Here is a 22,426-nt window from a genome sequence, read left to right as displayed (position 1 = left end):
ATAACAACTACAAACAACCCAATTTATAGATGAGAAATCTGAGATAGTTTAGGAAAGTAGCTTACCCAAGGTCACATAAATGGTAAACAGCCGAGCTTAGACTTGAAACAATTTGTCTGACTTCGAAGTCTGGGTCCCTTTCCAATTACCCCAGCTTTTCATGCTCATACACTCTGGACTTAGTGGCTCTCACTGATTTACCTGAGTTTGGTGGTGTTGAGAAGGTATAACTTAGTCTGATGCTGTGCCAAGGCCCACTGAGGATTTACACAGCCCACAAAGGAATGGTTATGCAACATCTCCCGAAGAGCTGGAAAATCAGAAAACAGGTGAGTGATACATCCACCAGTATCTTCACAGCCCAAAGCACCAAGTACCAGAACCAAGGATAACAAACAAGCAGAGATGCTTTCCTCTGAGAAAAACATATAGGAGGAGTAAAATATATTTAATCTTTTTAAATGAAACAAGGGATTAAGGGATATCCAAAGGTCACAATCTATGACAAAACAGGAACCCAGTGAAGTCATGAGGGGTCTGAAGACAACTTTATCCAGATATCAGAGAAGGGCCTCCCTGGTGGTGCAGCGGGTTGAGCACAGCGCTGTGAAGCTGTCCGCAGGCTCTGCAGCGTGGGTTCAATTCATGGCCAGCCAGGGAGATTCCCACATGGCGCAGCAGACCTCTCCTGTTGTGCCCGCTGCTCCCCTCAACAGTGCTTTCGGTCTGTCTGCCTGTTCTGCTCCCCACTCTGTCTCTGGTGTATCTTCTCACCCTCCCATACCTCTGGCCTGTACCCCAGCTCTTGTATAAGTAAAAAATAAATCTTTAAAAAAAAAAAAAAAGACATCAGAGGAACTTAGGAAAGATGAACTTTAGTCCCACAGGATCTGAGGTGTGGAGAAAGAAGAAAATAAAGATGAAAGAGCAAAAGTCGGTTTGCCATCAAGGCCCCACTAAAGGATGTTTTTCAGGCAGATCATGAAAAGTCTAGGGGATATAATTGTGAGCAAATTATATTCACTAAATTCAAACAATCTGACAATAGTGTTATGGCACAATTAGGTACTCACATGGAAACTGTTAATCAAATACCAAGCACTAAAGATGAATTCCAGGTGGATAGAGATTTAAGTACAAGCATTTTGGGAGATAGTATAAAAGCATATTTTTAATTATGCCAGAATAAGGACATATTTCTAAATAGGATTAAAAGGTCAATCTTTTAAGAACAACTCATAAAATGTACCTACATTAGAACTAAGCACTAAACTTGCTGAAGATGTTTTATTGTAGAAAATTCCTAAAATCAGTAAGACAAAAAAAAAAAAAACCCCAAAACCCCCAAAACCAGAAAAATGAACAGAAATCTTGAACAGGCACTTAATAGAAGAGGAAACTGAACTTAATGAGTAACCAGGGAAGGCAAATAAAAACCACCACTGATATCATTTCACAAATACCAAACAAGTAGAGTCTGACAATCTCAAACACTGGAGAGAAGGTGGAGTAAAGGCAAGATCTGCACGGCATTTGGAGGGACAGCACATCTACATGATACCTTTAGAAAACGTGTCATTTTAGGAACCAACAGTAACTGTCCTAGTTATGGCAGTGTCTCTTAACCAGCGTTCCAAGATCTCAATCCTCTCGGCTGGAAAGGAGGGTGGGGACTGAAGGAGAGTTGAGGCCGAATGAGAATCCCAAGACCTTCAACAGCGTGGTCGCAAAGTGGGATGTCGCACACAGAAAAAGTAAACCAGAGTGTAGGAAGGATGGGTGCATTTTAACAAAGCACACGTGCATGTTTTCTAAATACATAAATACACAAATTGCAGAAAAATAGAGTAGATTTCCATTTATAAAAAATTGAAAATATGTAAAACTAAGCAGCAAGTTTTTTATGGCTACAAATAGGGTGGTAAAGCTGTAATAAGAAGGAAACGATAATCACAAAATTTAGGGGAGCAGTTACCCCTAAGGGTGGCAGGAAGGAGAGGGAATCGGCCAAGGTCTGTTTCTTGAGCAGGTGTTCACCTGCCTTCTGTGGACCCTACGTGTATTTCACATGCATGGTTTTGTACTTACCAATACATCTGCATATATATTTGTGTGGTGTGTATGTACAACTTTTTTTTCTTTTAATGAAAGACATGAAAACAGCACAACTGGGAGGAACATCTGGGGACAGCAATAAGCCTGCACATCTTGTTTTTACTGCACCTTATTTTTTAAGCTTGGGCAGCATAAGTGAATTCTCACACTGTTACGTAAGTTTGGCAACACTCTCTGCTTCCCCCCACCCTGGCCCCTGCCGCCCCCATATAAAGAGGCTTATTTTCTTCATTTTTAGAATAAGCATTTTCCTCTGTTCCCACTGGAAACTCAATGTCTCTACAGGATGTTCTGCGTAGGTGGAAAATGATTATTTTAAAAGCTGGAGACCATCAAATAATCTTGAATAATGAGGCACTGGAGGAAAGAAAAAGCAGTGTAATCCACTAAAACAGGGTCAGAGATTTTCCATCCAGATTTTTCATGGAATGCTCTGACGCATCCACAGCTACTGAAGCACAGTCCTGCCAGCAGGGGCAGGGAAGGGAGGGGGTGTCTGCTGGTCTCATTCAGAGCTGCCTTTCATGCAGGCAGAACATTAACTAAGAAGACAGGCAGGCCTTTTCTTCACTGGCTTCATGACGCTCCTTGGACCTCTTCATGGTCTCTTCTCTGGGCTTCCGGGACCTATACTTTACTCCTCCCACAGACATCCCCACAGCACTGGAAGGCTGTGGGCATTTCCTTCTGCAAGTAGCAAAATGGGACAAAATCCTTCCGTACTTCAAAGTCAAACCACATAACTGAGTTCATGAAAACCTTATATCTCGGCATGTTTTTCTGAGAAGCAATAAGTAAAGTCAAACCTGAAGGATGGGTGACCCACCCTCTGGTTCCTGAGGGCCTTCTGCAGGGAGGATGCCTGCCTGGCCGCTGCACGGTGCCAGGGCCTGGGGCTGTTGCTGAGATGTTCAAGAAGCACCCCAGGCAGATCTCACCCCAGGGTCCCCTGAAGTGACTGCCTTCCTCTATCACAGTGCACCTTATTTTTGTTGCAGTCAGTTATTCACTAAACAACCCACAACACCCTGGTACCTGTTAACATAGGGGTCAGGGGTCATTTCTTAGGGATTGGCATAGCACACTTTGTGTAGATGAGAGACACTGGACAAAAGTGTGAGCTCCACTGACCTCATGGATCAAAAAACCCTCATCTGGTGGCAAACCATATTAAGAGTATATACTTCCAGAACCAGTATTATTTACCAAAAACCAAGAAAATAAAGCTGTAGATAAAATTTTAAGCAGTGTCACATTCAAATGACAGCAAGATCTCATGACATGCCTTGCTCTCGCTTGTTAACAGATAAACTATGGGACTAGCATGAATAAGTCCAGCCATTTCCAATCCCTGAGATGAGCCTGCTTCCTTGGAACGCTGAGTGGATCCTGGACCTTCCCAAAATAACCTTGTTTACTGACTGACAGCGTGCCCACGAGGGATGGGTAAGACTGAGTATTGACTTTGATATCCCCTTGAAATAAAGATTCTAGGGCTTCACCTCCCAGGCTGCTCCTCTCAATCATTTACTCACTCTTTTAGTATATCTTACTAAGGCCCATGCTAGTTTTGTACTTAAATCACAGAAAAGAGACAGAAGAGAAACTTCTACACTTGGGTATCCTGAAAAGCTGTTTCTGAAGACGATGAGAATGATTTATGACTTTGTCTTCAGGAAATTAAAAATATCTGACTCTTGGGCCTCCCCGGTGGCGCAGCAGTTGAGCGCTGGGTTGCGAAGCTGCCCTCAGCCTCTGCAGCGCCGGTTCAATCCCCGGCTGCTCCCCGGCCACCGGAGGAGGGTCCCACATGGCGCGCAGACCTCTCCTGCCGCCCGCTGCTCCCCCCAGCAGTGTACTTCGGTCCTTCTGCCTGCTCTGCTCCCCGCTCTGGCTCTGGTGAATTCTCTCACCCTCCCGCGCTTCTGACTGTACCCAGTGCATGTGTAAACAGAACAAACAAACAAACAAACAAACAAATAAATAAATAAACATGCCTCTATTAAAAAAAAAAATAAATAAAATAAAAAAAAAAATAAAAATAAAAATATCTGACTCTTTACTCTGTAACCAGTATCTTACTTACATTTTATCCCTGATCAGCATACTAATCCTCAAGGGTTAAATTAATCTCCTTTTACAGACAAAGAAAAACTGAGGCCCAGAAAGGCTAAGTCACGTGGCTGAGGCTGCACAGTAGAAGTGGTAATGGCAGGATCGGGGCCCGCCCACCCTGGTGCACCCTCAGCAGCAGCACACCCCACTCGGGCCACAGGATTGGAATTAGATCACACTGCTTTGAACTAAGAAACAAACTGAAGATTATGTAAATGATTGCTTTACTCTGACTCCCATGGTTTAATGAGAAGACCAATTAATTCTAATTAAAACCAGGCTTTTTTCCTTTCCCAGTTGAAAATGGTCTTTAAACAGCTACTGCTGCTGCTGTGGGTTAGTAAAAGAAGGGGTTTTTGCTCAGCTCACTGCAGTGGCCATCCTCACAGAAATGCTCTCTGCACTTCCAAAAACTTCACGCTAGCAGATCCGACCCTGGGAGTCCCAGGCAGACCTCTGCACTTACGTACTCTCATGTCCCCGCTGATTAATTTCTTCCTGGAGACTCAAAACACTGGTGAGGTTAATGATCCTCCTCCGGGGGGTACAAGCCGCTGTCATTTCCTTTCTGGACTCATCTTCCACCATTTCCACATCAGAGCCTTCCCGTTGTCTCTTTCTGCAATGAAGATGGGAACTGGCAGATCATTATTGTTCTTTTCTTTTTTTCTTGTTATTAACTCAGTCAAATTTTATGCATTATGGGGGCCTCCCTGGTAGTTAAGTCTCAGCACTACCAAACTATCACCAGCCACTGCAGCACCAGTGTGATTGTGCTCCCCAGCTAGGGAGCAACCCACATGGCACAGCAGACCTCTCCTATCTCGCCCGCTGCTCCCCTCAGCAGTGTATTTCAGTAGATCTGCCTGTTCTGCTCCCCACTCTGTCTCTGGTGAATCCTCTCACCCCCGAACCTCTGGCCTGCACCCCAGTTCTTATATGCATAAATAAATAAAAATACATCTTTAAAAAAAACCAAATTTTATGTATTGCATTTTGGAGAAGGGAGCAGCTTCACTGTGCTGCCTCTGCACATCTGTGGGGGGATCAGTGTGCAGAGGGCTGGCAGCAAGGTCAGTCTGTTTCCTGGCACACTGCTCATCTGATGGCTTGCAGGCTCCAGTGGGGGCCCATTACAGGACAACAGGATTTTGGAGTCCTGTTGGGCCCAGCCACAAGTGAGCTGACTTTGCCAAGTCACCCATTCCATCCTCCATCTATCCATCCATCAGACACTGCTATAATATCAGCTACATACAGCCATGAACAACAGGACAGGCTACCTGTCCTCACAACACTTACTTTCTACGGTGGGAGTCAAACAACAGAAAAGGATGATTTAAGTAGCAACAAATGCTATGAAGAAAACAAGGTCACGTAACAGAATGATGGGGAATGGAGAGAAGAGAGATCTTTAGATTAAAAGAACAAAGAAGGCCTCTGTAAGAAGTGACATCTGAGTTGCAACCTGAGTGACAAGAAGCCCGAGTCTTCCTAGGCTGAGGACACAGGAAGACAAAGGCAGTGAGAAACTCAGTGTAGGTCAGCCGCAGGCCGGTGTGGCCAAGCATCCTGGAGTGGCAAAGCGGTGGCCTGAAGAGCGAGGGTGGTTTTACCTCAAGTGTGGTGGGAAACCACAGGTTGTCATCAGAAGAGCGATACAATCTGATTTCTGGCTAAAAAGGATTTCTTTGACTGCTGCGTGGTGAATAGTTTGTGGTATCAGTTCCCCAAGCGATAAACAGAAATGTAGTACTTCCCCCTGCAGGGCTGTTTAAGAGCTTTAACTGAGATCAAAGTATCTGGCATGGGGTGCATGTTCAGTAAATTTCAGCAGCCTGCATTATTCTCTGGGAAGAAGTCCCTAGAAGTTACCTCACTAGGCTGACTCAGAAATGAACAAAGTGAAGTTAAGCAACTCACGCAAGTTCTAATAGCCAGATGGCCCCAGGGACTCAGTGGTCAGCCAGCAGGGCTGAGCAGTCTTAGGCAAATGACATCCTGCTGAGCTCCAGGTTCAGCACCTGTGCACCTTGAGAACCCACAGCCGCCTGGCAGAGTTCAGTGAGATGTCTTAAACACGTCTTAAACACCGGCGGAGCACACACTGGGAGCACACCAAATCAAACAATAGTCATCACTAGTGGCATCCTTGCCCGCTCTCTAGCTCTTTCACCACTAGCTCCTATGCTTCAGGGAGTTTTATACTTTGAACTGAGAAAGCGTGTTTCTTCTTAGAGGAACGAAAGTAGCTCTGAGTAGGCTGAAAGAAAATCTTCTAGATATTTTCGGTTTCCCTGTCTAGCCACCAATGCTGTTGAGGCTTTATCAAAATTCACTACTAAAAAAAAGGATAAGTCTTCTGATGGATTTTTAACTAATGCTTGGCATTGTGGACGTTTAAGGTACTTCAAAGGCCGCTGTGATAGCTGACTCTCAAGCCAAGGTCAAAGGCAGACAGACCAAGCATTGCCCATTTCCATGGTGAAGGGAACATGAGTTAGGTGGAAAGAAGATGGATTTGGTCCATGAAAAGTCCAAGTTAGAAGGCAGCTTTATTAAAGAACAAAGGAGGCAAGCCGCCCTTTCCCCAAAGGCCATACCTGGGGTTGCCCAGACTGGATGGAGACCCACTCTTCTCTGACGTTTCTGAAGTTTCCTTTGTGGCATCCCCCTCCGAGCCCTGATTCTTAGCAGCCACTTCAGCAGGAGCTGGGAGTTCAAGCATTTCCTCATCTTGCTGCATGGCTCTGCCGGGAGCATCTGCCCTGTCTTCTGGGGCAATGTTCTGGGGCTGACTAGATGGGGCCTTGCTCACAGGCTGCAGAAAGGCGTCGAGCTTCTGCTCCCGGGAATCTGTACGGACCATCTGATAAGCATAGACCTTGTCACCACTTCCAGAAGTCGATGCAGGGTTCACAGGCGCTGTGGATTTAACCACCTCCCCAGAGGGGCCAGCAAGACCTGGTAGTAAAGTCTGTCAAAAAAATGGGAAGGTTCAGAATATGAACTAGAAAAACCCAAGTTCCCAAATGGAGCAGTATGGAAGAAAGAAGCTAGAGGCAGGAATAATTACCGTTACAGAATGATTACAGAAGAAATTTTGGCCAAAATTTGAAGTATAAAGCATGAAGTATGCAAATATAAAACTCAAGAATTTAGCAAATTTCCTGTAATCTTAAAATTGATTTGAAATGGAAATATGAATGTAAAGATTTGGTATTTTTGTCTTTTTTTTCTGCCATAAGAGGGTCTTTTTTTTTTAATGGCAAAATACATATAACCAAAAATGTACTACTTACCCATTTTTAAGTGTGTAGTGAGTACATATATATTTTCAACTTTTTCATCCTCACAAAGGGAAACTGTTCCCATTAAATACGAACTCACCATTCCACACACTCCTCCCTACCTCCCAGCTCCAGACAACCACTCTTCTACTGTTTGTAAATACATTTATTTCCTAGTTCTGTGTATTGGAGGCTGAATGTCAGTGACCAACCAGCAGCAATGAGGACCCCCGATACCAGATTATAGTCTCTAAATACCATGTCCACTAAAATAAACCAGAGCTATTTGAGAAATAACCAAATCCAGGGCTGGGGCTGGGAAAGCGCCGAGTGAGCCTACAACAGCTTGTCTTGCCAGAAAAAGGAAACTATCAAAGAATATTGGAACTGAGTGAAAAAGACAAGAATAAGAGTTGGAAGGGGCTTTCACTGGCCTAGGATGGAATAATTTGAGCATCAAAGAAGAAAATAACTATAAATGATTACGTGTTATCAGTTTGTTAACACGACAAAATACTACAAAGAGAACAAAAGAAATACGGAGGGGGAGATAGGGGGAGGGAGAAAGAGAAGAGAAGGAGAACTAGGAAGAGACAGAGAGGGGGGAGTCATTATATGTCACTGAAGATTGCTAGGACAACACATTGCAAACTGCAAAAGGAGTAGAATTCAGCATTTAACCTTACTTTCTAGACAGAACTGTATTTCAGAATAATCTGATAGCTCTAGCCAATGAGGAAAGGGAAGCTATTCTACACAGAAATACTGACGAGCTAATTAGTACAAAGAAAATAATAAAAGCAGAAAATCATAATCTTGCAATCCCAGGGAAATCACAGATTTTGGGTTATGGTCCTCAGTGAATGGTGAAGCCATGAAGATAAATATCGATGTGGAACTTTATGATGAAGGAATCAGCTCATCACCAGCTGACCCCTCTGGTGGATCTAATCTCCAGAATCACATATTAAGACAAGATACGCCGCCTGCTGGAAGGTGATGGGAAGTGCATGGCATTATCTATGTTGCAAAAAAAATTTTTTTAATCGGAATAGACTCATGTCTCTGTATCTAACTTCCAGTTTATAGGAAACATGGAGGATTACAAGAAATTAAATGATAGTAAGAAGCAGCACTCATTCAGCCAATCCAAAATGTACCTTATCCTATAGGAAACCTTTAGAATGAGTCAATGGGCACAAAAACAAATGCAACTAGGGTGACTTTCAGAGACTGAAGAGAAAGTGACAGACAGCAGATAAATGACAGAAACTTGACTGGATAAAGATTTGAAAAACAGCTACTAGAAAATATCTTTTGTGGCTAAAAGGGGTATTTGAATGCACTGGATGTTAATGATATTATTAATTTTATTAGGTGTAAAAAAACACTGATTATGTCAGAAGAAAAATGTGAGATGAATAATGAACTACCAGGGAAAAAGTAAATGTGAGGAATGTGCTCTAAAATGTTCCTTTCCCTACCCCAAACAAGAGCAGGACAGAGAAAATAAATATGACAAAATGTTGATGGTTGTTGAAGCTGTATGACAGGTACATGAAGATTTGTTGTATTACTACTTTTGTGTGTGTTTGAAAATATTCAATAAAAGAGTTAAATGACCTTTTTTTTTAAAGTTTTATTTATTTATGCATACAAGAGCTGGGGCACAGGCCACAGAGGCATGGGGGGTGAGAGGACTCACCAGAGACAAGGCGGGGAACAGAACAGGCAGACTGACTGAAATACACTGCTGAGGGGAGCAGCAGGCGAGACAGCATGGTCTGCCGCGCCATGTGGGTCAACTCCCTGGTGGGGGGATCAAACTCGTGCTGCAGAAGCCACGGATTGCCTCACAGTGTGGTGCCCAACCCCTTGTGCCACCAGGGAGGCCCCTAAATGACCTTTCTTTCTATACAATTTAGAATGCTTGTAATGCATTTACTTATTTGCCTATGCTAAATCAACAGGCAGGTTTTTTTTTTTTTTAATATTTTTTTTTTTAATAGAGGCATTTTTTTATTTTTTTATTTATTTATTTGTTTGTTTCTTTGTTTATACATGCACTGGGTACAGTCAGAAGCGCGGGAGGGTGAGAGAACTCACCAGAGCCAGAGCAGGGAGCAGAGCAGGCAGAAGAACCAAAGTACACTGCTGAGGGGAGCAGCGGGCGGCAGGAGAGGTCTGCGCGCCATGTGGGACCCTCCTCCAGTGGCCGGGGAGCAGCCGGGGATCGAACCGGCACCGCAGAGGTCGCCGGCAGCTTCGCAACCCAGCGCTCAACCGCTGCGCCACCGGGGAGGCCCAACAGGCAGGTTTTTGGGGAGGAGATTTTAACATAATTACTTTGCAGTTGGTAATTTTAAAGTTCAGAGAAATGAAATACTTTGTCCAAATGACAGAACAATCTAGAAGCTTTGCATGGTCCCTGATTATCATGCCAAATGGCTTCACTGCAAACCAGGGCTTTTTGCTGCCCTGATGCAGGGCATCTAGTGCAAGGCACAAGCTGGGAGCAGGCAGTGGTGCCACCAAGGCCAAAAAGTCAGAACTTTTGGTAGGGAGGTGATAACCCCATAGGAGGAGGAATAGGTCTGAGTTTGGACCCTACCACCCATGGAAGTGCTCCACGGTTTGTACCACTGCACCAGCAGAGGCAAGCCCTCCGGCCCAGAAACCCACTTTCCTTCTGAAGACACAGTGGTCAGGACTTTGCTGAGTCCTATCAGAAAACCAAATGTAATCTATCTAACTGAACCTGACTCATGCAGCATAAGACAGGAGGGAACTCAGAGTTGCTTTTCTCAGCAGAGTCAAAGACTCACTCCAGCATCTGGAGCAATTTCTTTCCTTAGACTTCAGCTAGGCCAGGGATGCTCTCCTTTCACTTGCTACCAGCCAACTCATTCCTAGGTCCTGATGATTCTAGATTTACTGCCAAATATTCGTCCAGACCCCTCATCACTTCTCCCAAATTGCTGTGAGTTTCTCACGTTCTCTTCCAATCCATTTTCCACATTCTTCACAGAATGCAAATCAGGTCCCGTCAACTCCCATCAAGTCAAAGCTGTATTCCAATAAGCTGAAGAAAACCCCTCCACGGTTTTCTTCGGCAGCTCAACTTTCACCAGCGTCCCTCCCTGCAACAGGCCCACACTAAGGCGAGCAGGGCTTAATGCTGGCTCATGTGAAAGCACTTGGGGAAGCTTTTAAAAGTACTGATGCCCATGCTCCACCCCCACTGCTTGACTGGTTTGGGGAGGACGCTGGTATTTTCTACAAGCTTCCCAGGTGATCGCAATGACAGCCAGGGTGGCGCTCTGGACTTTCAGCTCCTCAAAGTTCTCTTGTACCCCAGGCTTTTATCCTCAATGTTCCCTGTCAGAAACATTCCTTTTCATTCCTCCTCCCCTTTTGCCCCCCTAATTCTTTCTCAGCTGTGGGCTTTCAGCCTCCATATCCCTCACTCCCTTCCTTGACTGCTCAAGCCCGGGACAGAAGGCCCTCCTGTATCCTCTCCAGACGGCCCTGTTTTTCTCTCTCCTGGGATGTGGTCTCCAGGAGATATGAGTTCCTCTGTGAAGGTAGGAACCCTCTATGCTACCTCTACTTGACACATTTCATTATACATCATTTACTAACATCATTTAAGCTGCTATTATATCATTCCAAGACTAGCAGAATTTCTAGTTATGCCCCATGGGCAGGTCTCTGGATCAGTTTTCTCATCTGTAACCATAAACCTGTCTGCTACCTATTTTTCAGCATTGTATGAGGATCAAAACGAGAACAGTGTCTCGACAATATATGGGGAGCGAGGCAGAGCACAAGGAGCAGTAAAGGGGCACTGAGGCTAAGTGAACAACAGACATAAGCCAACCAACAACTAAAAGGCACTTGCCATGGCTCAGCTGCTGCTCCCAGAGCTTTCCCCACCCTAGACTCCTTGACCCCACTGTACACATGTGCGTCCTCATCTCACCCATGGGACCTGCCAGAATCTGTACTTACTACCTCTCTGATAGCATGGGCTCATGGTGACACCCGAGCCCACCAGAGAGAGAGGGCTGAGGGCTTATTCCCAGGCAGAACTTCCCTATGCCCACCTGCCACAAACACCTTTCAGATGGTCACCAGGCACAACCTGAGACATTTCACTTTCTCTCTGTCCCAAGAATCTCCAAATGCTTCTGTTCAAGGGTGGTGGAGCGGCCCCACTGGCACTGCATCTCACTACTTAGGCCCGTGCCATTTTCCACCTAGCTTCTTTGCAGGTGGGGAATATTTTTATGGGAAACATTCATCCACTTGGTAACTGAAAAGGTTTTCTGTGAAGCAGGCCTCCCAGAATCCCACCTGCTGCTTGCAAGACCCAGTATAATTTCATGGGGAGAATATTTCCATTTCTGGAGTTTCTCTGTTGTGCTTCTGATAAAGGCCTGATGATACAGGACTGCCCTGAGTCACAGGTCAGAACTAGAGGGGGACACCAGATCCTATTATCCAATCTGCTCTTTTTAAATGGGAAAACTGGGGGCCCCTAAGAAGGGGGATAGCTTGGAATCCTAAGCACTTGGGTCCTGGGTAATTGAAATAAGATGAATGGTGCCAGGCCCTATGCTAGATATTTACCTTTCGCTGTTGACCCACTGCTTACAACTGTCCTCCAGTGTGGGGATGACCAGTTTCCCTTCTACTGAGGGAGACGTGAAAGCAGGAAACTAGGTGTGTGAGACATGAACAGCCCTGCTCTTTCTATTGCCTCCCCAGCACTCTGACCCTCCACCTGCCCACCTAGGCGGGACAAGCTTCTTAAACATCTCCAGTGGCGAGGGGCCTAGGGAAGAGGACGCCTATGTTTCAGGCAGCTCATTTACCTGGGAAGTCATCTAAGGTGCTAGATGGAGTAGGGATAATACCACAATGCCTTCAGTTAGGTTCAAAGAAAAAAATGTTGCTGAAAGAAAATGATCATGAAAGTCCAACAGGTAAAAAATCTGGGCTGTTATGTCTGGTGTGGCACATTTTAAGGTGGCAAAGGCAGCAGAGAAATGACTGGGTGAAAAGTGCCCTCACCTGGGTGAAGTACATCCGGGAGGAGTTGGAGCCCAGGAGCTTGCTCTCGATGTGCTGCTGCACCCGCTCCAGAATGCTGTCCTCATGCAGGAAGTGAACTTCATGCTTTGTGGGGTGCACATTGACATCCACATTCTGAGGGCTGATTTCTAAACTGGCAGAGAAAAAAGGGGAACTATTACCTCAGAATAGTGGGGGGTGGAGGTGAAAATCCACATTCATGATACAATGGTGGCTAAAGGACGCAGTGGTCAAAAATATCAAGGTCAAGTCTAAGTGACGTGGGTTAAAATGCTGGCCCTGCTACATAAAAGCTACATAGTTTGGGGGTAAGTCACACCATCTTTCTTTTTTTTTTTTTAAATTCATTCTTTTTTTTTTTTAAAGATTTATTTATTTATTTATACAAGCACTGGGTACAGTCAGAAGCGTGGGAGGGTGAGAGAATTCACCAGAGCCAGAGCGGGGAGCACAGCAGGCAGCAGGACCGAAGTACACTGCTGAGGGGAGCAGCGGGCGGCAGGAGAGGTCTGCGCGCCATGTGGGACCCTCCTCAGGTGGCCGGGGAGCAGCTGGGGATCGAACCGGCGCTGCAGAGGCTGCGGGCAACTTCACAACCCAGCGCTCAACCACTGCGCCACCGGGGAGGCCCTACACCATCTTTCTTTGCCTAAGGTTAGTCTCTTATAAAATGGATATAATTTATGGTGGGAATTAGATTCATATAAAAAATTTTGCATGTACCTGACACATTCATTATACTAACATTCATTACTAACATCATTTAAGCTGCTATTATATCATTCCAAGACTAGCAGAATTTCTAGTTATGCCCCATGGGCAGGTCTCTGGATTAGTTTTCTCATCTGTAACCATAAACCTGTCTGCTACCTATTTTTCAGCATTATATGAGGATCAAAACAAGAATATATGCAAGACAGCTTTCTGTCATTAAAATTTAATACGAAAGTAAAAGTTTAGAGGCTGGCTCAGCTATTAACTCCAAATCCACTTTTCATATGCTTGCTCCCAAAAGGAGCTTTGCAGTGTGACACTCTGTCAACAGAGGGCACCAGAGGGACCCTGGAGGAGGAAGGGTTTCTCTGGTTGGGGGAAGGTGGGAGTAAGATGTCATTCACCTTTGCTTCACCAACACAGAGCCTGGCACATGGGAGGCTCTGCTGCAGGAGCCAATAAATGAGGGAAAAGGTACAACTGTGCCCTTAGCCTGTGAGAAGGGACAGCACATCCCCTGGCCAGTGGTATATGGGATTCACTCTGACAGAGCACTGGTAAGCCCATCTTTTTCAATGAGGAATGCCGAACAAATTTCTATTCCTTGTGCGCCATGGCTAGGAGTTTGGTGGTGCATTACCTGAGATACAAGAATGGGTGTGTGTTTTTAGGCAAATATGCTGCATATACTGTTTCTATGGCTTTTCTTAAGGAAGTTGACTCTACCAGACGATCTGAAAAATAAAAGGAAAGTAACCAGCTCAAAACCGTCCTGAGAGATGAAGTAACAGATACATATTCATATCATGTCATGGAACTACCTGAAAAACATCTCTGGAGTGATATCCACTCAGATCCAGGGGAGAAAGGGATCTGTTGCTGCTTCCCGCCACCTCATGAGGGGTTTGGAGCTCTCTCCTCTTGCCCAAGTAGTAGAAGCATGACATGGTGGTACATTCTGCCTCCCCACTTCCTTCCCCTCAGTCAGCCCAGGTGGACCCCTCTGCGCTGGCTGGGAATGGTGGGCAGTGTGACTAAGTCCCATCATGCAAATACAGACTGGCTACCTATTGCATTCGCAACATGCTAGGAGACTACTCAGGTGAATAAACTAAGTCCAACTGCACTGTAAGCAGCGCAAGAGAGGTGTGTGTGTGTTCCATGGTGAGGTAAGGGGCACAACTGACTCTGCTCAGGGAGTTCCAACAGCGGGGTACGCAAACTAAGTCATGAAAGATAAGAATGAGTCTTCCAGGCATTTCAGAAGTACAAATAGCCGTGTTTAAGGTAATTTAGGAAATGAGGCAGGTTTGAGGGGGTGGAGAACAATAAAAGCTGGGAAAGATAAAACTAAAAATCAGAGGGAGGATCTATTTTCAGAAAACACAGCTCTTTGTGCTCAGATATACAGGCCTCCTGATGATCTGCTGTCCTGTGTCAATGTAGCCAAGGATTTGGCAATGAGAAGAGTGGCCATGATTTTGTCAATGAGGAACCTACTAGTCTTTGAATGTCCACAGCCCTCTCCATAGTGTCGCTGTGTTCTGGAGCACGTGTCCTGCCCACGCGGGCCTGTCAGGTGTGGGCACTTGATAAAAGGACATCTGGAATCACACTGCTGAGATTTCTGACTCAGACATGCCAAAGGACTGCTCTTTGTCCCTGCCTCCTGAGTGAGCCTGCACAGTGTGCATATAACTGAGTGGTATGCCCACCAGTCTGACCTCTCCTTGCTGCTGGGAACTTGGCATCATGAGCAGATTAGCTGAATCTGATGCAGAGTCCATGTGGTAAACAGCTCACCAAAGCACCGACATGGGCTACTCAGAGGGCACTTACGCTGGTGTTTACTTATGTATTCTGCAGCCAACACATGTGTTACATAGCAATTATTCTTCATGGTTAGGAAAAAAACAAGTGAAAAACTTTCTGAGCTTTGATTAAAGCAAGCTTTGTTATAGATCAGGCTTAAATTTCCCCTAATGAAGTAGAGGAAAACCCTGCTAATATAAACCAGCTTAACAGAATGTGTTTATAAAATGCCAGCTTTTTCCTTACTTACTGTTTATTGCTTTGAGCAACTGCTTTATAGTTGATTATCAACATAAGTGGAAGGTGGAATACACCATGGCCATTAGAGAACTAGCAAGCAAAACTATAAAATAACTATGAACTGCTTTAAACAATAAAGGTAATAAGACCTATATAATGACAACAGTAAGAAATGAATCGAGATGAATCTTGTTTCTGGATGGAAAACTGAGTCACACTGTGCTTGAGATTATTGTTGCCTGTCACTGTATCTCAAAACCATGTAATATGCAATTAAGTAAAAAAGAAGCAGAATTCAAAATAGTATTTATTAAATAAGTAGCAATCATGTAAATAATATGTCAGCAGACAGAGAGGAAAATTCAAGTTCACTGAGTTAACCACCTCCTTGATTTCCAATATGATTCTGTGTATCATAAATAATTCATTCCTTACTAAAAAATTCTCAAGGGTCTTAGCATTCCACTTCTTTTCTTTAATTACAGCACCTACACCCAAGCCTCCCCTCTCCAGAATCTGCAGCAGTTTCAAACAGTGGACCTGATCTACAGAGAGAAGAAACATCTGCCTCTGCTTGTAAAGGCTCTGATGCAGCAGGTAAGGAAAGTGCTGGCTCACAGGGGCCTGGGCTGTCCTCTCCTGGGCTCCATCTCAAAAGCCAGGCCCAGACTCCCCAACAGTCGGTGAGTAATGAGCATGTGAGCAGACTTAGGCCAGAAATTTTAAAAGCTTCCTAATCAAACCACACTTCGTCATGAGGTTTCTCTGGGTGTACTTCAAGCTATAAATCAGGAATTTTTCCATGGCCCCATAAGATTCCTTCTGATTGGATTTTCCCACTTGGTTTTATTTCACTTACGGTTGATGAAGAGTAAGAAGATGCACTTCTTCACTGAGTAGTTTGCATTAGATATGTAGCCACTCATTTTGAAGGCTAGGGTTTTATCCTCACATCCAACTTCGATCAATTCTCTAAATGGGAAAAAGACATTTTAAGACTTCTGAAAACACTGGAAAATCTAAACATTATAAAGAACCACACATGGAAAAATCAGAGCTCCCTCCCATAAACTAACCTGGCCAAATGAGGACCCCTGGGACTTGATTTGCTGAGGTGGTCCAGGATGACCCTACATCCTGTCAATCCACTCAGGTACCCATTCAGTCAGTGCTTTCAAGCATTTATTCTATCTGCCAAGCATTGCTCTAACTGCTAGGACACAAGGCCAAGTCTACGCTGTAAGATTGTATTTTGCTGAAACTTTTATGTATCTCAGTGACTAAATTCCAAAGATGAAATCTCAAAGAATTCATCTCTCCTGAGTAGCACCATCTGGCTGGTATTCCCCAGAGTGCCTTTAAGGGGAGGTGAGATTGTGCAAGGAGGATCTCACACAAGCCGCACTCACTTCTGCCTGTGGGTCTTCCCAAGTGCTGGCCCTGCAATCTGGAAAGTTTTACTCCTGACCCATTATCAGCTGGTTAATTGTCCCTCTTCCCTCATGTCTCAGGCATTCCTTCCCCACAGAGCCTTCTCTGACTATCCCTGACTTGGAGAGATTCTTACTGTGTTTTATGTTCTTCCTTTGAGGCATCTAGCACAATCACTAAAGAATGGCAGTAATTATTTCATGTCTTTCCAACTAAAGTGAGTCCTCTGAGGGTAAGAATCATTTCTGCTTTACTCCCGACTCTATCCCTATCATATAGCACAGTGCTGGGTCAACAGCAGGCAGTCATTAAGCCTTTACTGAAGGGATGGTGGAAGATTTTCATGCAGTAATAATGTTCTGAATCTCTGAGGGTATGGCTTGCATTTCCCACACACGATGAACCAGCAAGCCCTTTCTTCCCGAAATGACTCCAGAGTCTAGTGTTCTGGAAACACACTTCGGGAACTGCTGCCCTTGGGGACTTCTAATTTCTTACAGTCCCTAGGAATTTCCTAACAACTAATTCTAAGTCTAAAATTTAGTCAAGGAGCTCTTGAAAGTTTCACTGTACAACAGAGCTTTCTCTCTGCTCTGAGAACACAGTTAAAAAACTAACACTTAATTAGAAAAGGGTAATTTAGAGCAATTTGACTTCTATAGATAGGAACTAGGTTTTGCTCAAAGGATGAATAATTTGTCTTTCAAAGGAGAAAATTGGTTCTGGGATTTTTGCTGCTACTTTTAAGAATTGTGGGGAAAACAAATAATAAAATCCATTAAAAAAGAAAAGATTTGTAGGAAAAGGGAAGTCAGGGCTATTTCACTTATCTGTGTATCCCCAGTATCTGGAATAAGCCTGCCATATAGAAAGGTCTTTTTGATTCTCCCCTCGATTATGACACAGGCACTCTAGACTTTGTCAAGTGCCAAGATTTAGCTAACAATCTATCATGAAAGTGGTGGTTTTCACCTGCAGAGGGGACTGCAATGAGGAATCCATAATGCAAGCAATTTCCCTTCTTATGCTTTCCTTGACAATGAAGACTTGGGGACACAAAACTGTTTGCTAGCCGCCAGACAGGGAAGTCTTAAGGATTTAAGGGCAGAAAATACTTAATCATCTTTTTACTTCCTTACCTTCTCGCAAAAATTCTGGAATATGAAGAGCAATTAATAGTGAATGGCAGTAGATAAATGAAATCCTAAAGTGATAACAATGGAAGCATAAGGACAAGGAGACACTGGAGACTGACACTGAGGGACAACACACTGATTCACAGTGAGCACCCAGGAGATAACATGCACCAGCAAGTGGGAATTATAAGAAATAATGACTCTTAACAAATCTGAAGCAAGAAGCGCATTTGATTAAAGGAAACTCTCAAAGTGAGTGCTACCCTGGCAGAGTCCAAAATAATGTCATGAAATGATAAATCAAGACCTGGGATGCAAATTTTTTTTTAATATTTATTTTATTTATTTATGCATACAAGAACTGGGGTATAGGCCAGAGGTGCGGGGGGTGAGAGAATTCACTAGAGGCAGAGTGGAGAGCAGAATAGGCGGATCGACTGAAATACACTGCTAAGGGGAGCAGTGGGTGAGACAAGAGAGGTCTGCTGCGCTATGTGGGTCAGCTCCCTGGCTGGGATTGAACTCATGTCACAGTGGCTGGTGATAGCTTGATAGCACTGAGACTTTAACCCCCACGCCACTAGGGAGGCCCTGAAATATTTTTTTAATATAGATTATCAACATACCGACTAACAGCATTTCCAAAGATGGAGCGAATGTTGTCCACGGTTGTGGCATTGGGCAGTGTTCTAACGTCAGCTACGGTCTCGCCTTGCTGATGGGCAGAGCAGAAAATAGGACTTACTGTCTCAGTTATGATTGAAACTGCATGACTTATCTCCATAACTATAAAAATTCCCTCTTTCTTTGATAATATATAAGCACCCCCTATAAATCAAAAACTTACTTTTTTAACTGAGAAACTAATGCCTGAATTATGTATTGAATACCTGGCAAAGAAAAGAAAATAAACAGTAAGCAAATGAACAGTAAACACAAAGCATATGTTGTTGCTTAAGTATTAAGCTTTTAGCTTAATAAATGGACATAAGTGATCTAAATGAATACACACACCCCTACATATATCTTGTTTTATCCACAAGACAATTAGCCAGCAGACTGCATGGAGATATCGATGTTAAATTTTGGTTGAATCAAACAAAAACCAAGGTTCCACTTTGCTTTGATAGGTTGCTAACTAGCCTAAACGATATCATAATACAACTTTTTTCTTGCCTAGAGTTCCATTTTTACAGTGTTCCAGAGGCGTGGGTTGTCTCAAGGCATCTGGAGAACCCTGCTTTAACAACCCTATTCTCTCTTGGAGCCCCTCAATATATCACCCTCCTCACTTGCTTCTTCCTTGACCCAAGCTCCTGTGCCAGTACCTGAGTCCTCATTACTCCTCACATGAATTAAAGAATTGTGTCTAACAAAATATTCAGTAACAATAATTCACTTTCAACAACCTAGAACCAAAACAGTCCACCAGGACATCTTTATTTTTAGGAGATAATATGCAGACACTGACTTACATAATTCCAGGGCAAAGCAAAGAAAGCTGGTGTAAATCTGTGCCACGTTATTATGGGCCAGTATTGCTTTCACTTTTGATTCTTTAGAAATTGAAAAATAGTTAATACATCTCTGTTCCAATTCTAGAACATGCAAACTTAGAAAGTCCAGGCAGGAGCCTCTTAACTAGCAGATAAATCTATCATGGGTATAATGCTGTTTTTATCTATCTTTCTTCCTCCTCCTGTGAACAGCCTCTAATTTTTCATCGGGAAACAACGTCCCAATTCCACTTGATATACCTTATTTAACTGCCAATTAAAAAATCTCCCCATAGATCTGGGCATATAATGTGTGTGGGGGGGGGATCTAGCTATGCCCATCACTCTCCAGAAATAGGCTCCCTAGCCCTCTCCCAGAAACAGACTCTTGAGCAGAGCCAGAAAAGAATGAAAACCACTGGAGCAGGGATACTACATTAAATCCCCAAAGCCATCCTGGGTTCTTGTCCTCCTCAAGGAGCAGTTGGCCACCCTGTTTCCACTGTTTGTGTAACTCCTGGGCCTCCAATAAATTTCTTTTGGGTTCAAGTTAGCTGCAGTCAGTTGTGCTTGTCACCAAAGAACCTTCTTAACACAGTGGTCAACTGCTCTCTCCTGGGGAGATGAAAGTCCAAAATGGTGACTAAACCTTGACCAGAAACAATCTGTAGGCTAGTAATTCTGCTTTCCATCCAGCTCAGCAACTGTTCTCAATTTATAAGCACTGGAACACATTCCTTTGGTGAGAGAGCTCAGAGACCCACTCCCAGGTTTTGAACTGTACCTGCCAACAACTTCCAAAATTTTTCCATACTCTTCACTTGGATTTTTCAAAGCTTTCCTCCTCGTGGATATGTTGTAAAAAAGGTCCTCCACCTGAACAGAAATTGATTTTTCTTGTTAATTAATGAAAGGACATGGAAATTAGAGCCCACGCTATTCACCTAATGCTGGCTACGGCAGTGAATCCAACCATATTTACCAACAGCACAGCTCTAAGCACTGGTTGGGGGAAGGGGCAAAAGGAGTAAAGGATATGATTCCCTCCTCCCACATTCGTTTGCTCATCTCACAAACTGGTACCTGAGGGCTCTGTCAAGCTCTTGGCTTTATGCCGGCAATAGGAAGACAAAGCACAGTCTTGCCCAGGATAGCACATGATTTAATAGGGCAAACATAAACATGCAATTATAGTATCACATGGCACTCAAATGCATTTTTCAAACTAGTTATATAATTTCTAAGGCCATCTGGGGTTCTCAGGAATCACAACCAATGGCGATGCTGGGTGCCTCTTCACATGCACTTTCTAGCACAACTTCATTCCTGCTTCCTGCCTGCCTCATTGAGTCTAGGGGTCAGTCTTCAGGGAGACAGGCAATAGCCAGGGCTAGGGGAAGAGGGTGGAATCTATAACATGACAGTGAGGTGCTTTATAGGATACAGAATGGGAAGAGACCAAATGAGGCATCATAGAAACAGGCAGCACAAGGGCCTGCCTCCTCATGACACCATCATACTACACCAACACCCGTGAGTGGGTGAATCAAACAAAAACCAAGGTTCCACTTTGCTTTGATAGGTTGCTAACTCTAAGTGCCTAGAGTTCCACTTGATGTTTCACTTGATGAGAAAAGCTGAGATTAAGTAACTTGTCTCTGGATACACAAATGTTGAATGGCAATGCTGGAACTCTAACTCATGTCTTCTGGAACTGTTTCAGGTTCTTTCTTTTTTTTTTTTTTTTTTTTTTATAGAGGCATGTTTTATTTATTTGTTTGTTTGTTTGTTTTGTTTATACATGCACTGGGTACAGTCAGAAGCGCGGGAGGGTGAGAGAATTCACCAGAGCCAGAGCGGGGAGCAGAGCAGGCAGAGGGACCGAAGTACACTGCTGAGGGGAGCAGCGGGCGGCAGGAGAGGTCTGCGCGCCATGTGGGACCCTCCTCTGGTGGCCGGGGAGCAGCCGGGGATGGAACCGGCACCGCAACCTTCGCAACCCAGAGCTCAACCGCTGCGCCACCGGGGAGGCCCAGTTTCAGGTTCTTTCAATGTCCATTATCCTGCCACTGATTTCTGCCATCCAATAAAAGAACCTCCCAGGCTCTCACAAAAGATAAAGGGTCGGGCAGGCTGCCATGCCACAAACAATCTCTAGCTCAGGGGCTGATATCTTGGGGCTTCTATTAATGAGTAAAAATTCATTTTGATATTTCTTTGAAAACTCACAAGCAATTTTATTTTTCATTTCAACATTTATACAAAGTTCTTATTCAACAATTCATATGCTGCTCTTACCGTAATCTGGGTCCCTTGATTGCCTGCACAGGGTTTAGGAGGGGCTTTCAGTTTTCCATCTGAGTAATTGGCTCTACTCAGAAAATATGAGATTATTAAGATCAACAAAAAAGATACTTATCCAAAGGGTTAAAAAAAATTACTAATAGTAGATTAAAATATAGCCATGTTACATACTGTCTCAATTACCATTTTTCTTTAGACTTTTCCTCACTTCCATAATTCCATACTTCAAATTGCAATCCAAAAAAAAAAAAAAAAATCAAACAAAAAAAAATCCAATGTTTTGCCATTGCCTATAAAATCAGTAAAATTTTTCTGGTAATTGTGCTATCATTTCCTGAGAGTTGTCATGTACAGGGCTTATGGAAGTGTGAGAGAAAGAGTGAAGACAACCTCTGAGACAGTCAGTGGGTGGTGCTCACTGCCAATTTGATGGTAGAAGGTGGGATTTGCTAGATTCCACTCCGAGCCGGGGCTGATGGGAAATAGGGGCAGAGCTGAGGCTCGAACAGTTGGGCTGGTAAGGAGGGGCACCTGGAGAAGCTACCAGCTTACCACGCAGGGTTTTGGCTTAGACCTTGGTCTCTGCTCAGTGGATGTTATCTGGGGTACAACATGTGCCAGGACAATAATTTCCTCCCACTCTTCTTTCTCCCTTTTCTTACTCCCTGTGTAAACA

General features: G+C 44.0%; 1 protein-coding gene across 7 annotated transcripts in view; it reads right to left on the bottom strand.

The window, feature by feature from the left end:
- Positions 1 to 22,426, bottom strand: part of MLH1 (mutL homolog 1) — a 69,080-nt gene that overhangs the window by 9,167 nt on the left and 37,487 nt on the right. For all 7 annotated transcript variants that reach the window (XM_054693080.1, XM_037526242.2, XM_037526236.2 and 4 more), the window contains exons 5-14: positions 21,745 to 21,817; positions 20,231 to 20,322; positions 18,798 to 18,840; positions 18,577 to 18,665; positions 16,243 to 16,355; positions 13,972 to 14,065; positions 12,597 to 12,750; positions 6,834 to 7,207; positions 4,701 to 4,849; positions 202 to 310 (exon numbers count right to left, since the gene is read on the bottom strand). In XM_054693080.1, the coding sequence (XP_054549055.1) occupies positions 202 to 310; positions 4,701 to 4,849; positions 6,834 to 7,207; positions 12,597 to 12,750; positions 13,972 to 14,065; positions 16,243 to 16,309 (947 nt within the window). In that variant the 5' untranslated portion in view covers positions 16,310 to 16,355; positions 18,577 to 18,665; positions 18,798 to 18,840; positions 20,231 to 20,322; positions 21,745 to 21,817. The remainder of the gene's footprint in view (positions 1 to 201; positions 311 to 4,700; positions 4,850 to 6,833; positions 7,208 to 12,596; positions 12,751 to 13,971; positions 14,066 to 16,242; positions 16,356 to 18,576; positions 18,666 to 18,797; positions 18,841 to 20,230; positions 20,323 to 21,744; positions 21,818 to 22,426) is intronic.

This window comes from Talpa occidentalis, unplaced genomic scaffold, assembly GCF_014898055.3.
Source record: "Talpa occidentalis isolate TD23 unplaced genomic scaffold, MPIMG_talOcc4v2.1 talOcc4.10, whole genome shotgun sequence".
Lineage (NCBI taxonomy): Eukaryota > Metazoa > Chordata > Mammalia > Eulipotyphla > Talpidae > Talpa > Talpa occidentalis.
This window is presented reverse-complemented; position numbering and strand designations above follow the sequence as displayed.